Source organism: Lissotriton helveticus, chromosome 9 (genome assembly GCF_964261635.1).
Source record: "Lissotriton helveticus chromosome 9, aLisHel1.1, whole genome shotgun sequence".
NCBI classification, from domain to species: domain Eukaryota; kingdom Metazoa; phylum Chordata; class Amphibia; order Caudata; family Salamandridae; genus Lissotriton; species Lissotriton helveticus.
The window spans coordinates 439517905-439535530 of NC_136070.1; the positions used below are offsets into that span (position 1 = coordinate 439517905).

General features: G+C 42.6%; 1 protein-coding gene across 2 annotated transcripts in view; it reads left to right on the forward strand.

The window, feature by feature from the left end:
- The window catches only part of TRMT61A (tRNA methyltransferase 61A), a 221810-nt gene extending 205047 nt beyond the window's left edge, over nt 1-16763 (forward strand). For both annotated transcript variants that reach the window (XM_078662076.1, XM_078662075.1), the window contains exon 4: nt 16210-16763. In XM_078662076.1, the coding sequence (XP_078518202.1) occupies nt 16210-16535 (326 nt within the window). In that variant the 3' untranslated portion in view covers nt 16536-16763. The remainder of the gene's footprint in view (nt 1-16209) is intronic.
- Nucleotides 16764-17626: the final 863 nt, after the last annotated feature.

The following is a 17626-nucleotide window of genomic DNA, read 5'->3' on the forward strand; positions in this document are numbered from 1 at the left end:
CAGCCCCTCCTTAAGAAAGGCCTAATTGAATTTCCAAGGGGAGCTCTCTCTCTATTCCGTCTCACTCCAGCGTCTAATCACCAACCATACGCCACTGGAAAGCATGCCCTACACTTCCACTGTCTGGGAAGGTGAATACGATCTGGCTTGACAGTGCAGCTTGCACCAAACAATTATTTGAGAATCACAAGAGAGGGGCTTTGGCTCCTTCCTCCTGTTGGAAGCCTGGAGTACATATTTTAATTGGGTAGCACTTGTGTGCTTCCACAAAACAATGCTTGCCCTCCACACAGCTGTGACCATTTTATTTATTTATCCAGCTGCCTAAGCTGAAATTTTAGGGGCACACACATGACATTGGAATGCTATTAAAGTGTCTTAGCTAACTAAATAATTAATGTTGTTTTTCTCTGGCAGCAGCACAGATTGGAGAAAGGCAGTCATGGATGTTTTGGGTATGACTTGACAGTGCTACTGGCACATAACCTTTTTACCTACACAATATTATTCTACAGTTCTTTGCTTCTACACAAATACATATGTACTCCCATGCTATTTACTTGTAATGCTTCACATTACCATATAACATTCCTCCTTTAAAGCCATACCTATTGGCATTGCCAATTCTTGTTGTATCTGTTTCTACAGTAACATGTGGCCAAGTTCTGCAGAAAGCCCAGTGCCTCCAGCTAGCTAGACCGCCGGGCCTTCACCTCTCCCAACGATGGCAAGAGTGGGGCTAAAGGGCACGACTCACAAAGAGAAATGCCTCCAAATACATCTGCTCTTTTACAGAATATGTTCTACATTAGTGATCTAGGCAAATCATCACTTGTTGCGCAAATTAGCATGATGCCAGGGCCAAAATATCACGATAGATGAGGATACCAGATTGACATCTGGTGAAGTACACATTCAGGGGTACTCGCCAGTTCACCATGTGGTGGACATTCCCATTCCAACACTCGTGCTTCAGTGGGTGGTTGAACCTTTGAAAAAAACAAACCGCAATTGTGCTGGATACTGCAGCATGTTAACTTTCATTTGAAACATTTGAAAAAAATAATGAAGTATCAACTTTGCCAGTCTACCATTTGGCTTGAGCACTTGGTCATAATCATTAAATCATAATCTGAACTGTGTTTTGAGATACATTTGGATCGGCATATAGGTTCCAGTTGTTAAGCACTGATCTGCATTCACAAACTACTTGATTACCCTATTATGGGATCCCCTTTGGCCCTGCACAATTATGAATGCCAAGAGTAGACGTGTGGAAGTGCATTTATTCTACAGCTTCTGAATAAAATTGGGTAGAAGATAGTTCTTAAATGACGTGAGGCTTATTGAAAATGACCTTGACCAGTCACCTTTGTCACTAGGAGCAGGATATATACCTCTTACCTTAAAGAGATAGATTAGGTGTGTTCGATCATCCAGCGTTTCGAATGAGATTGAGGAGAGCTGTTTGAATGTGAACTGACAGTCTTGAATGATATGATCTTTCTCCAATGGATTCTGGCTGGTGGGTGGATACCTAGGGAAGATGTGCCACAAAAGAACACAGGATCTAATGTGGTTGCCCAGCTTGCTGGAGAAGTTGTGGTTTCCTTAGGGAACTGGAGAACTTTGTAATTTGTTTGAAGAGGTAGAGGCGCATGCCTGCAGAGTGGATGACAATATAAAGCATAACATTGAAGTTCAATAAAGTTTCTTTGTAATTGTTTCCTAAAATCTTAATATGTTTACAACTACAATCCATGTAAACAAACAGTTGCCATGGATAAATAAAAACACCATTCCTTTTACAAATGATAACTGGAATGAAGTAATTTGAAGGACAATTTAGCGCTATACAGCTTTCCCAATATTGACTTTACATTTTTTCAAATATAGTTTTCGTTCTTGCTTTGCCAACCCCCGAAAGAGTCTAACAACTATAAAGAGCTTTTCCAGTAAATTATAACAGTGTTGTGGCATTCAGAAGACACATTATTGGGCTACCAATAAAAAAGAGAACATTACTGGTAATTGGGACGAGGTTTGCAACTAAGTCCTTATTAAGATGTTTAATGGGGTTGGGCTAGGGTACAAGCCTCATCCCTCGCTTATTTATTCCAAATCCTTTGATGCTGTTTCCAGGCATGCCATATTTTACTTGAATGGAGGTAGAAGAGGGACGTCAATCCAAAGAGCAGGAGATAGGGTGAATCTTTATTAATAGCGGCTTCTCTACTGGTGAGGATAGTTATGAATCGGTACTTCTGGCTAGATACAGAGGAGTAAGCTAGTTAAGTGTAGGCCGTACCAGACACCTATGGTTCGGTTGTCCGTTTAAGAGAGAAATCCCAAAGTTCGTTTATAACTGTATGCCAAATCTATCCTTAATCCATAAAAGTGCTATTATGTTCTATTGTGTATCTTGGTAAAGTGAAGGAAGAGTGCGGCTGTAGTGCGGAGGAGACTAGCCAGCCATCTCTTTCTCTAACCATGTTCTACAACACTAACCACATAATTCAACCACAGTATTTACGTGCTGCATTTAGAATCTCGAATGTTGTGAGGAGGCAAGCAGGTGAGTGACGAGTGGCGTGAGTTCCTTTGTGTCACTGATGTTGTCACTGGAAACATGTTGAGAATCTGAAGACTCTTTTGTTTAGGACGTGTTTGCTTGCTGGCTGGAGGTCAGGTGTTGCCATGGAAGTTAGATGTCTAAGGGATTGAAATGGCGGTTTACTCTTGTAAGAATAGCCTTGAGTTGAAAACAATGTAAACTGTCACTGGAAGAACAATTGGTTGGAGGGAGCCGTTGCATCTAAAACACAATGGTTGAATAAATGTGTATATTTGCTTCTAGAGGTCACATTCCAGTGGAACTGTTAAGACTTATGGACAGAAGTGAAATGTACAACAGTCATAATTATGTTACCTTTGTCTGGTCATGCTGCAAGCATTTATTATCAGGTGTATGTCATGTGGAAAATTGTTCTTCCAGGAGGATTCTTACATTGCCACACTACACCATTGCAGCTGGGTCATAGCTAAAGCTGTTCCAAACTGTGTTTCCATGGCTTCCTCATGGACCTAAAAACTGTCAATTTTGTCACCATAGTATAATATTGTTTAACGTTGAGGAGTGCCTGACTCCTTCTGCCTTTAAGCTCAAACCCAGATTATTTAACCCTATCTCTCAATGACCCGATTTTGTACTAAAGCACTTAAAGAACATCTTGGAGCGTTTAAATCACTGCTCAGCACTTAAATCCCCTTGGTAGACACCCAACAGCCACTGAACACTACGCCTCTCACTATCACCCTCAGATATGTTAATTTTACACTGCACAAAACACCTACACGAGTAAATGTTGCCTTAAGTGAAAGAAGTCGGAGGTACTCCAATGAGGATACCAAGCAATGAATGTAGTTCACATTTTCTACAGCTACCTTTCTCTCCCAAGTCACCAAATGACTGCACTGAATATTTTGTCCAAAACGTTAAGTTTGATGCCAGGACCCAGCGTGTCTCTTAATCTGTTTCTCTACATCTTAAATAGGCAGTTATTTGTTTTCTCTTGGTCTTGCTCTGCACAAGGTTTTTCTATACCCTTACATTTTTCATCAGCCTTTGCCTTTAAAGCAATGCTTGGAGGACAACAGGCACTGTGGGAGTCTGCATTCTGTAGTTGTGCTTTCCAGTACCCTGCCAGAGGTGTTGACAGTTGATCAGCTCCTGTCTGTTCTCTTTAAAAGTTGTTCAATGTGTTCTCGGGCAGCCTATCCAATGGATTGTTCTCTTTGTTGAGGTGGAGTTATGCAAACAGGCCAGTGTGGGTTATTAAAGACAACCCCAACTCCACGTGGTACTTGCTGTAACAAGCAGGAAGAAGTGAGGTCCTGGGCTCGATGCCAAAAGGCTTTACGTCTCTGGAGACTGCTGGAGCAGCATGAGATCTTTCTAGTAGCCAACCACCTAGTAGGGCTCTTGAATGCCAGAGCTGGCAAATTGAACAGATGTCCCCTGGCAGCTTAAGAGATGAGGGGCATCGGCATCCCGTGGTGCAGGGCGTATTCTATCATGAAGTAGAGTTCTGGATAGGTCTTTTCACCATTTTCAAGAACGTGCAGTGTCAATCATTTTGCACATTGGAGTTTACTTAAGAGCAGTCATTAGGTGATGCATAACGGCTGGAATACAACAACCAACTCCGGTACATTTCCACTGCCACTACCTCTCCTGCTCTGTGTTCTGAATATCTTGAACAAGTGGGCTCACATCATCCTAATTGCCTCAGATTGGGCCAGGAGATAGTGGTACCCAAAAATTCTGATCATGAGCCTCTGTCCTCCAATCTGGGTACCACTATGGGAGGACTTCTGTTTGAGCAACAGGTCCTTTATCTGAACCTCTGCAACATACAACTTCCTGCTGCAGCAATTATCTACGTTTGAGTTGCCATGTTAGGTGGTAAATGCCACCCTTTCTCCAGATGCCCTTCCATGAAATCCACCTATGCTGGGCACTGGAACAAGTTTGTTTCTTCGGTTGATGCCGGAAACACTGACCTCTTACAGGCTGAGCTTTTGGGTATTCTGTTGCTTGTTCTTTCTTTAGCCCAGCAAGCCCTCTCAGTGGATACTCTCAAATATTATTTGTCAGCACTTTCCACCTTTCTGCGTTTGCCGTACCAGCTTTCCTTATTTAAATCACCTGTTGCGAAGCAGTTTATTACATTTGACACACGTTTCCTCCCAAAAACATTTGTAATGCCTCAGTGGGACTTTAACTTGGTCTTACCATTTCTCATGTGGACACCATACAAGCCTATGCATAGTTGCTCCCAGTGTCTGTTTACCCTGAAAACTGTCCCCCTCAGCTTGTCGTATGAGTGAACTGCAGGTACTTTCAATATAACTGTGCAGCATCAGTATCTTTCCAGGCAAATTAGTGTTGAAGACTTGGGTGACCTTTTTGTTGAATGTTGTGATTCAATTCCACATTAAGTAAACAATCACTGTACCAGCATTCTTTGCTCCCTCTCACCCTTTGATTGGTTGGACCCCAAAAACATTATGAATTTATATCGATCATACCTAGAACCCTCAATTGGACAAACAACATTTTGTGGGATTTTCTTGAATGAAGAAAGGTAAGGCTATGCAAAAGAGAATCTTGTTGATGTGAATAGTGCTCTGCATTAAGATATCTTATGAACTGGCCAAAAAGCAGCTCCCTGTGGGTTTGAGAGGACTTTCTGCTAGAACCAAGGCTGCTACAACAGTATTGATGTGAAAAGTGCCTGGACTTGACAACTGCCAGAGCATGATGCAGGCATCAAAGTCTATGTCCATGAGGCACCACTGCCTTCACAGCCACCTTCAGTGATAAAAACAATTCACTTGCGTAGGTCTGCAGGACCTTTTGATTTGAATCCACTCAACAGACCCTCCACCTTTAGAAGGTGTCTGTTCTAGAGTCTAGAGGAATCTGCAATTAGTAGTATCCATCAGAATAATAAGTTATACTTTTTTCTGGTGAATACTATATCTAACTGCGGATTGCTCTCTGGCGTCGGACCTCTTCATTCGGTGGAATTCTTTTTAGGCTAGGGTACAAACCTACCTGATTCCCTAATTATTCCAAACCCTTTGGTGCATTTTCGAGCTATGCCTTAACTCAGTTGTGTGGAGTTATGGGTGCATATGTGAAGATTCCATTTCACACAATGAACAGTGGAAGAGGATGTTGGTCCAAAGAGCAGGAGATAGGGTGCATTAATACGAAAAATCGCTTGTCTACTGTTGAAGATAGTTATGAACAGGTATGCCTGGCTAAATACAAAAGAGTAAACTAGTTTAGCCAATGCATAGTTAGTACCAGAAGGTTGGAGACCCCTGCTTTATTGCCTTTACCCAGACTATATTTAAAAGGACTGCAACATCTGTGCATATTTTCACCCAAGACCCATAATGTCAGTGAGGGAAGACTTTTGAAGTGGCTGTAAAACTCCAAGCCATCTGAAACCCTCTTCCTGAGAGGATAAATCAGGCTCATTATGTACACCTTTAAAGAAGAACAAGCATTGACAAATCCATTAGGTCTCACCTTTGAGACCTATGGGCTTTAGCCAGTGCCTTTTGTCCAAGATGTACGGCATCGGAAAGAAGATGTGCAGCTTTGCCAAAAGTCAACAAAATAAGCAAAATAATAATGATCAACGATACTGCTGCGTCTTTAAAAGAGCCTGAGCAAAAACTTAGTATCAAAACCTTTGGAAAAATCTGTAAGACCGTGTTTCTCGGCATCCTTATCAAAGACTGACTCGTTAGCAACACATTCAGATACCACTCAGTCAACAAAGTCCCTCTTAATGCAGTTGACGACTGAACCAAACTACCCTCCCCCACTTGGTTAACAAAGTCATCATTGTTACAACCGTCTATGCCATTGGCCTCCAACCTTTTCTGTAGTGAGAGCTACTTCTGATATCTGAAAACCATCGTGAGCAACTGAAGGTTACACAACTTGAGCATTGTTATCAGACACCCCCACACCCAGCTTCATTGACTTCAAGTATAATGCCCAGAGAGCTAGATGCTATGGTTTGAACAAAATACTTTGAGGAGGGAGACTATGACAGGGCTGCCATGTGTGACAGTGAGAGTGTGGTCTTCAGGGATATATGAATATGTGTGCCTATAAATGAGATACATGTGTAGGGGTGACTGAGAGCCTGTGTCAGATGTACTTGTGGCATAGGACACACCTTTCACCATATGTGGCACTGTTACATGTATAACACAAGCATACACCAGTTTTTAAATGGAAGAAATTTAAAGTGCAGAAAAAAGGTATGTAAAATGCTCATAATATGGGACATTTTTCTTCCCTCAAAATTGTTTCTACTTAAAATAGTGGCTGTGTTTTTCAGTTATAAATATGGCACTGTGTCTACCAGCCACTGGGAGCAAGATGCCTGCTGTGTAAACGCAACCATTGGAAATGGGAGAAAATTAAACTGAAGGGTTAACTTTGTTTATATGGATTCCATAAAACTCATCCTTTACATGTTCTCACATTTCCAAGTGTCACATTTACAAACACCAGGCCTATTGCTCCTGGTGACCTGTAGACACTGTGCCATAAATATAACGAAAAAGCAATTTCTTTAAATCGGAGGAATTTAAAGTGAAGAAACAAGCTTTACAAAACATTAAAACATAAATGGTTTAATTGACAGTCATAAATGGTTTAATTGACAGTCGAGACAAGCCTTATGACCTTAATGTTTCATAAACATATTTTTCTTCACTTTAAATTCCTGCCATTTAAAAAAATGACTTTTTCATTTATAAGTATTGCACAGTGTCTACTGGTCACTGGGAGCAAGAGGACTGCTGTCTGTAAATGCAACACCTTTGAAATGAGAGAACATTTAAATAAAGTTAACGCAATCATTAAGGTAACTTCATTTTATTTTCTACTCCTTTCACAGCATTCAGAAGCATCATTTTATTCTCAGCTTCAATATCGAGATGACAAGGACTTTTATTTAAGAGTTGAATACCTCAGAGCTTGAGTTATTCACCTCTGTGCCCCAGCCTGGTGCATAAATCCGACTGAGCACTGCTCATTATCAGGCCCAGCTATCTGCAGTATGATGATAATAATGTAAAATTAACACAGCATTTCCTCAACTTAAAAAAAAATGTGACCCTTTGCTTATTTAAAAATTAACTCAAGGCTGCAAGCTACTCTGAAGGTGTCTGGGAGCTTGTGATCCACTGATTGGAGACACCTGACTGTCCTCACCATTCCCATCAATGAGAAACTCAAGAGAAAACCGCACTCATTAGGCATCTTGCCAAAGCTTACATCACCCAGTAAAATACCTACACTGCCATCATCAGGACTTCTGAAAACTGAGGCTGGAGAGGAGTAGGAGCGATATCTGGATGATCCCTGTGGCGCAACTTTCAGTCCTGAACAAGTAAAGATAAAATATCAGGACACATAGGAAGAGCAAAGCCTTTCACCATGTTGTGGAACAAGCTTATTCTTTTCATCCAAACTACCCAATAACTGTGACTAGACTGGCCTGAAAAACGTCCCTATTATGATCGTATTTACCATCCATATGCAGTGTAATACGAACAATCCCATGAACTAACCATGATTCAGGTGCTTGCAGATCCAGTCAAGAACCTCAGGCTTATGATGAAGGCTAATTATGCTCATTTTCCATTCAAACTACATTAACAACCATAATGTACTCAGCATACCCAGCTTATCAACATCCAGGAAGCACCAAAACAGTATTAATGGGATCCTGTAGCTTCTGCTCCAGCTGTAACCTACCATACCAGTACCTCTCCATCCTGCTTGTCTGCTCCAGCATTTCTCTGCTATATTATAATACAGGTCCACAGCTTGAATGACAACCAGTATTCAAAAGTTGAAAAAGCGGTACTGCCAGTCCCCTCAAGGGCAAGTGGTAATGAAGTATACAATTATGTGTTGCCAACAGCTGAACCACCAACACCTCATCGATAGACTCGCCACCAGGTTTCATCCATTGTTGCGCGGGTATCAAAAGAGTCAACCTCCCAATGACATCCAAAGAAATTGATTGCTTTTTATACGACTTTAGAAAGCCATCTAGAAGAGTATCACAGCAAGTCCTGTTGTAGATCAACATTTTCAAGGACAGATTTGAGCAATGGTAGCCTTACTCATACAGAGACTGGACAACAAATATAGGGTGCCATAAGGCACACCAATGGGTCTTATGGGTCATCCAAAAGCAAGCTCGGTAGTCATGCAGCTGTAGCACAATGAAGGTCGATAAACCATGGCACACAGAGCATGGCTCCCCCAGATAGAGAAGGCTGTAGGATGGATGCCTTCAGATAGAGTGTGTCAAAGTGGCAGCAAGGTCTATTAGAGCGGCTAACAAAATGGCCTTTTTAGGTCTCTACAACAGACCTATTGTAGTCTGACATCATCCTGTGCCTGGAATTCTTGCCAGATGGTATAAAGCCAGAGGTAATGTCAATTAACTGCACTCATTGATTCAGCAATGGATATTGCAAGTTCAGAATGTCATCAGTTGGCTGGAGCAGAAGTTCGTAGGAGGCAGGGTTGACTACAGGCAACTTTCTTTTGACCAGCAATACAGAAAAGGATCCTTGTCATGCCCTTTAAAGGGGACTCGTTGTGTGGCAAACACATTGATAATGCGCGTTAGAGTATCCAAGCTTACATTTTTACTACCAGATCTTTAGGAGCTTTGCAACAGCGTTGTGCTCAGCAAATTCATGGAGACAGAGGCAGATCTTTACCCTATCAAGGATCTTACCAGCGTTATAGATATTTCACCTATCAGACTCAACTGCAATTTAGACAATACTAAATGGAAACTCGGCAGACAGCTTACAGAGCACTGTCAACGCAAACCTTAACAAGAGCACCCTCCAAAAGCAAAAGGGGATGCCAAGCAATGCATCAGGTACAAACAAAGGTCACTTGTGAACTACTGGCTACTGCATTCCCCTGGGTACACATCAGACCTGGTTGGCGCAAAATATCTGCCTTTTACAAACAGTGGTTTAAGATTACCAAGGACAGGTGGGTTTTAGTTCTAATGTAATTCTTATATGCATTGGAATTCATCCAATACCCTCCCAAAACATCATCAATCGGGACCATGCACAGGCATCTACATTTCTGGAAGGCAAAGATTTTCAAAATCCTATTCAAAGGAGCAATCAAGCAAGTTGCAATACAAAAAGACATCACATTGGGAGTTTACTTCAGGTTCTTGCTCATAAAGAACAAGCCATTGAAAGACTGGAGACCCATTCTGTAACAGACCGCTGAAAGCTTTCCTGAGAAAGCAGTTGTTTAGAATGCCAACCTTTCAAGAATTGTTACAACTTATTATGAAGAAAGAATATTGAGCCTCACAAGACGTGCATATTTTCACATACCCATACATCCTAAACATGGAAAGTATCCAGATACAACCTATACTGCATATACAGAATAGGCATATTCATCAAGAAAACGTTTTTTGAATGTTATATTTGTGTAATAATATTCTACTTTCAGCATCACCAGCATGAGATTGTCTTGGTCTGGAAACATTGCTCCATGTGGAAGTGGAAGGGAATCCTTCTATGGACTAAGGGCCGCCTTGCTTTACCCATGCAGTCTGTTTTCTGCCAGCATTGCCAGGCTGTGTGTATTCTATTTTTGTAACCGGCCCTGCAAATTCCCCGTTGGCTTATGCAAGGTGGAGTTAATTAATGATTGCGTCAGTCTTGTACTGCTGATCACACAGGTGACATTTTTCACAAGCTAGCAATGAACCCGAACAGAAACGAACATTACTAGAACGTCAGTTTACTGTTCTTTTTTATGAAGAGGCGAGAAAAACCCTACAGAATATTCAGTTCACTTTCGGCTCGTGAGCCACGAATAATGTTTGACTGTCACTTGGATCCTAGGCTCCACACACATTGCTCGGAAGGCGTGAATAGTTTTGTTTCTATTAGAGAAATCCATCCATTCCTTTTTGTGTGTGCTCGGTTGAAAGAGCTCGAGATTTGAAACCACGATGACTCGGAATTGCCTTATACGGTTAACTCAGTCACGACGTGTGCCATTCATCTGCCTGTTTGGCAAGGGCAGGCACGTGGAGTTGTAAGACCTTCCTTGCTTAATTTGGACAAGTCTGGACGTGAACAAATATTGATGTTCTGTGTTGGAGAAAATTCGTTGTAAAATGTGATACCCCGTGGCAGTGCTGTAGTAGATTCCTAGTGGTTATCAGTCAGTCATGCCATTACATTGTTGTTGACAAAACATGAATCCAGCTCCGTTTAAAAGGTCTATAAATAATTTTGTTCTACTGGAAAATATTTACTTTCAGCAAAAATAGAATCGTATGCTAAAACATAGAAAACCAGTATATAGAGGCATTTTAGCATGCAGTATGTTTCCCTTTTTCTATGTTTAAATAAGCAATGGCAAATGCAATAGATTTTACTTTTGTATAGTTCATTAATACAAGCAGACTCAATATCACCTCATTCTGTTTAATCACAAGCACTGTTGACAGCCTAATGCATTCTAGACATTACAGTCATGTTTGCTTCCATTGAAAGAATTAGACTTCACACCTGATAGCAGTGATTTGTATAGTAAAAACGCTTGCAGCCCTTCCAAGTACCACGGTGCTAGACAAACTCATATCAGCGTGGTGGTCCGCATCACAGCACTGAAATGCAAAGTCACACATTTATAGCGCCTCTTCAGCTGTCAAGCCGGAGTGCTGCTCCACTAGCACCACTGACTGAAAATGTTTGGCAGCGCCACCTGCCACTTCTTGCTCCATGTTGTGCCACACGGCCACATGATGTATACTATTTGTACTTTCAGACCGCCGAACCGGTGTTGCTGTCAAAGTATGTGTTTGAGTGACAGACTGCTCCTCCTGTCTTTTTAACCCCTTCCACGTGGGGCTAATTCCCCCGCGGTGCGGGGGAAGGGTGGGCGTGCGCGGCGCCGCATTGATCGTGACGAGCTCAGCTCGTCATGCTGCACAGTGGAGCTGTGCTCATGACGAGCTGAGCTTGTCACGACTCCGCCCACTCCCGTACAACGCCCACACAGGAGGGGAATTAGCCCCGCGTGGGCGTTCTGCAGCAGTTATGATGAGCTCAGATCGTCGTGAGCACAACTCCACTGTGCCTCATGACGAGATGAGCTCGTAATGAGCGTCAAAGGGGTTAACGTTTGTGTCCCAAGATTCGTCCGCTTGCTGAATTGACAAATGAGACTACTCTGTGGACAGCAGAGCGGGCTCCGATTTGCTCCCAGATACCCCTCCCAGTTACTGGAGGTGTCCTGTACTTGGTTCTTGCTGAGGGAAGTGTGCTACAAGTCTTCTTCCGTTTCCACCATGCACAGTCTGATTGGCTGCGACATTGAATCTTCCTTCAGAGCTCTCAGCGTGCTGCTCCTTTGAGTGAGCCCCATCTGCGCATCTGATTTTTATGGGTCAGTCATCAAGCTGCTGAACACCGCACAGAGGGTGGCTGCACTCCCATGGCGTCCAGTACGGCTCAGGTGAGCGACTGGCACACAGACTGGCGGCTAATGTTTGATATCATGCTTGCACATTTGTTTAACAGTAGGATCAGGTTACAAGGACACTAGTGCCCTTCCATTGTTGGTGCTTTTCAGCTGTTTTAAGCTATTCTTAGAATTTCTCTCTGCTCAAGTGGGTGTATTTTCTGATATTTATATATGTTTCCCTCGTCTTCATTGCTTGATTTTGCTTGAGAAAGGGTCACTGATAGTCATTGAATGTAACTCATAATTACATTCAAATTACGAAAATGTCACACATAAGCAATCTGAAAGTTTGGCAGTTATGCCCATGCCTGGGAACCATGTCCATGATGGCTTTGGAGCAAGGTGTTCACCTCAAACACCACACAAACATAGATGATGCATACATGCAAATAGGAAGACAAAGCAAAATCCCAGAATATGTTCATGTGCACATAAACATGCTTGCAGTCACTCATTCACACATACCAGTAGACAAAGGAGTATGTACCCATGCAAACCAAGGACGAAATGAACTTGTGGTAACACACACAGACAAGTATACAGCTGCACATATATTCCTACACAAATTAAGTCGGCACACTAGCTGACAAACATAGAGGGCTGGTCTGCCAGAGAGAAGGAAACAAGTGTGGTTGTAGTGATGCAAGTTTTATGACCACTTAATATTTATACTCTTTGTTGACGAAATCTAATTTGAAATGGAGGAAGGATTGGTGCCAATCATGGCTCTCTTGAAGAAACAACTTTACCTGCTTTTTTTTACACATGTATTTTATTGTTTTATCTTAAACTGAGCATAACAAATATATCAATACTCTTATGCAGAGTAATTTATCAAACATCATAGTTAACACAGGCTGTTTCAGGGGTATACTCCTTAAGTGTTGGGGAAGGGTCTCGAATATGGGCAGTTCCCACTAAGATGCCAGGGCCCAAGGCAAGATAGGAAAACTATTCTCTTATGCTATGATATCTGTATTTGTAAAGTGCACTATCCTGGTGCTAACTAAAAGTTCTATTCCCGCCGCCCCCGGAATGGCACCATGATCCTAGTGATGAGGAGGTAAGGAGGCCCATAAGACAGGAAGGTAAACTTTCAAGACCTGTATTGTATAGGCTGTCTGGAGGTCGACTCAAGGGCATCATATTGATGTGTTGGGGGGATCGGGTGACTCTTTGTAAAACCCATGGGACAGGTGGGGGGACGCTCAAGTCGTGTGCATGTCATTAAGTAAGTTAATGAAATAGTTTGCTCCTTTATGGTGGCCTACCATCTTCTTTAGAGTGTTCAGTAAAATCATAGAGTACTGCAACCCAGTATTTTGCTAAGGTTTGTTTACAGTGTGTGACCTCAGGATAAGTGAGGTACTTCAATCTCATTGCGATCAGCCATTTGACTAGTATTAGGGCAACGTCTATGAATCTGGTGGTTGCTTTTTTGTTTTGAGGTCTGGGGAAGAGCCCCAATAGGCAACTAATTGCTGTTGAAAAATCATATTTCTCTGTAGCCCTCTCAGTCAGCTAACACCTCTCCCCAAAAAGGACCTAGGACAGGACACATCGATAACATGAGGAACATATCCACCAGGGAGGCCTGCCATCTCTGACCAAGCTTCCTCTAGCCCTCGTAAATGCAGTCTATTATTGGTAGATATGTTTTATGGAGTTTATAAAATTGGTGGATTTTAAAGCTGGCATTAATGGTTTCTTTTCAGTAATATTCCAGGACATGTAACTATTTTGAATTGCTGAATGTCTCCTCCCACGGGTTTCTTAGCTGCCATAGGACTCTGAATATGTCTGGTTTGCATGATTGATAAAGCCATGTATTTAATCGCCTGCCATGGCCAATGTGCATTGTGTGTAGAATTGTCTTAGTGTCCGGTACTGAATCCCTAGTGTATCATTGTGTGGATGGTGCTCTTTTAATGGTCTCATAGACAAAGAGATTACCCTTGTGAAAGCTGGTCTGATTACACAGGTCTTCAAAAATAAGGAAGGCTTCTTCAGAAAACAAATATCCAACTGTGCTGATTCCTGCTGCCTCCCACACAGTTAACTTCCTTGGTCTGAATGCCTTGCCACCTATTGGGATCCCTTAAAACAGCAATACCAGAGAGTAAGACTTTGGTCCAGCCATGTGTGGAGAAGCCACATTTGAGGCAATTGTGGGTGGTGCTAAGAAGCAGCGACCAAGGACTTAGTTTAGGGGTGCCTGGGAACAAAGCTCACCCGTGGTTCCCTCCTGTATCTTCATCTAAAAAGGACTCATCTTCACTTGGTGGTGCCCAGCCACCTAACATGCTTCCTATTGAAGCTGTTCCACAAGGTAATATTTTGAGAAGTCCGGTGCCCCCATGCCATCTCCAGATGTCTGGAACTTTAGTGTGGAGAGCACAGCTCTGCATCGGCTCTTCCCCCAACAAGGTCTGTCAATAAGGAATCCTGTTCACTGAAAATTTGGAGGTGAATGAGCTTTGAGAGATTGGCAAAATAATAAAGTAGCCTGGGGAGCATCACCATTTTGACAGGGCGAACCGGCCAGCTACGGACAAGGATAGGGATATCCAAAAGAAGACCTGCAAACAGAGGGATCTAATAGTCCTTCCCTTGTTCCCCTCCAGAAGGGTCCACCCGCTCATGATAAAACTATAGGCACAGATATTTAAAGGTCTCGGAGCCCATGACCTAGAACACGCATCCAAGTTTATTTCCCGTTCCTGGAGGCTCCTCGAAGAGGAGAACACTAGAAACTTGACATAATTAATCTTAAATCCCGAAAAGACCCCAAGTTCAAAAAGGGTGGGCGCCAGGACGTCGAGGCTGCTATAGATATTTCTGACACTTCTGCTCGCTTAATGAATACTTCATTCTACAGGAAGGTTCACTCGCTGCTCTCTTTGCCACCTGACGGTTACAGTACGGTTCTGTCTGCGTGCTTATTCGGCCTCCCGCAAACAAGCCCGTTTGTGTGTTAAAAGCTCCTCTTCAAATCCTTTTCTGGTCATGCTTTTCTGGTCATGCTTTTATGTAATTGTTCCCACTTCCACATAGCAGGGTCTTGTTATCCAGAAAGCCCTAATCAGTACATTGGTATTACATATTTCTACCTTTTGATTGTTGTTTAAATGCGGTAAGCTAAACCGTTAAGATTAAGTTTAGACAAGTATGGCCTAAGACATATGTCTTTATTGACCCTTGAAACCTTGAAATCAGTTCAAGGGATTCATATGAACTTCCTTGATTCCTATAAACTTCCTCCTGTAGTGCCTCTGTGATAGTGAAACGCACCACAATAGAGTTCACTAGTGCATCCTTGGAGCAAGGAAACATGACCAGCCTGCGTCATCAATGCAATAGCCAGGTGTTATTGGCAACGGTGAGATCCTGCCAGCCTCTGTATAAAAGAACTGATTGCTTTTTTGCATCTACAAGCGACATCCCTGTTCCTCTGAAATCCATGCATGCCATCTAGCATGATTAGAGAAGGGAGGAGGTACATTTTGGGACAAATGAACCACATGTATGGCCTCCACAAAGGTGGCACGTCCCAGAGGAAAGGACCAACCCACCGCCTCCAGACAAAGCAGCTGATTGGCAGGCCAGCTGGAGCATCACATCCCTATTTGTTATGGAGGGCGCCTCTTGCAGGAAGTCAGAACCTGGGTACCTGGTCACAGATTCTCTCTTGACATTTCAGTGTCTAAGGTATGTGGTGGGCGACGGAGTCCTATTTGTTGGGCACCCAGAAGGGAAGGAAGTGAAAATGTTTTTGGGTTGTTAGGCAAGTAAAGTGCCTGTTACCTGGGCGTGGACCAACCTCGCCAAGTAATAAAGATGGCCGATCAGGTAATTCTGCTTAACTTAACTTTTCCTGCAAACTTTGTGTCTGTCGTCTCTAGGATTGTATGCAACTCTGAAAGGTAATACAATATGCTATTTTAGCATCCTATTTTTGTCCTTTAAAATGTATCAGAACGACTGTGCCCATCATTGATAGTTCTTCTCTCTGCATGCACTAAGATGGAGTCCTGATTTACACACTAAGCCCATTTGTTCATGTCTTACAGGTGGGCGGATCTGCTCCTTCTCCCCCTGCATCGAACAGGTCCAGAGAACCTGCCTGGCTATGGAAGAACACGGCTTCACAGAGATAAACACACTGGAAATACTGCTGCGGGTTTATGATGTTAGGACAATTAGTCTGCCGACTGCAGACCTGGGCAAAGGAAGTGACGATCAGTCCAGCTCGGGGGACAGCACCAGCACACCGAGTCATGGTTCTGTGTGCAGCAATCCCCCGCAGGCCGTCGCTAAGTTTAAAAGTGGAGTGCCCCTCAAGGAAGTGGTGGGGCACACAGGCTACTTAACTTTTGCTACTAAAAGTTTATTTTAGAAGGACTTTTTTAGTCAGTACCACGGCTCAGAATGCGGCTGAAAATTCCATATATAGTCAGATTGACTTGGAGTATGTATTTGTTTAAACAACACGCTCAAGAATAGACGAAGCAGTGTTTGAGTCCTCGAGCAAAGCTACAGTTTGTCACAGATCCAAAATACAGTGTGTACTTGTGCAGTCTCATTTGCCTTTTCATGTATGAAAAATAAAGACCCGTTTTAATAATTTTTTGTAGATGTACTTTTTGTTTTATCACCCTGTTGCTGTTTTTTCTGCAGGGGTTAGTCTGCTTGCATGGGTCTCTGGTGCTTGAAGATTCCAGTTCTCTTTTATTCCCTTATTTAGAGTTTACATGTGTGAGCTCATTTGGTAACCACATATGGCTGGCTGTGGAAACTGTACTTGGAATATTTTAATACTGAAGCTGCATGGAGACTACTACCCTGCCTGCTGAGTTCAGTTTTTCCAAGACTGTTCGATCACTTCACATCCCCCAGCATTAAAGGAATAAATGCATAACTTGCTTGCCGCCTTCTACGTTTTGTGTATGGTGCGACTTTACTGGTAATTTCGCAGGGAAGGTCTTCCGAATTTCAAAATAGGTTACTTATTCAAAGATGTTTCTCCTGTGTAACCATCGGTCCATTGGCTAGGACACTTGTTCCTTTTGCCAATTGGATAGCATTAAGAAGTAGAATTATATGAGGAGGAGGTGGGCGAGACAGTAGTCATTTGTGGCGCCAGGTAAAAAAGAATCCATCTGAAGAAAAAGTACTGGCTCAAACAGCAGTTGCTAAGACAAATCTCATCACTTGCACCCTACAGGAGTGGGGTGCTGCTTAATCCTTTTATTATTTAGTATTACTATTGATTGTACTGAGCCCTAGTCACGTTCTTAGGAAGTCATGTCCAAGAAACCACCCATCATAACTGCTCCTTAAATTTACTAAAAGTATTTACCCTTTTCTACTGCAAAGACGACATAACTCCTGGGCCCTCACCTGACGCATTCTACATAATACCTGGCAGTACTAAAGGAGGACTGCTCATTATGATGGGAGGGAACCTGGTACATGCAACCAGGTACA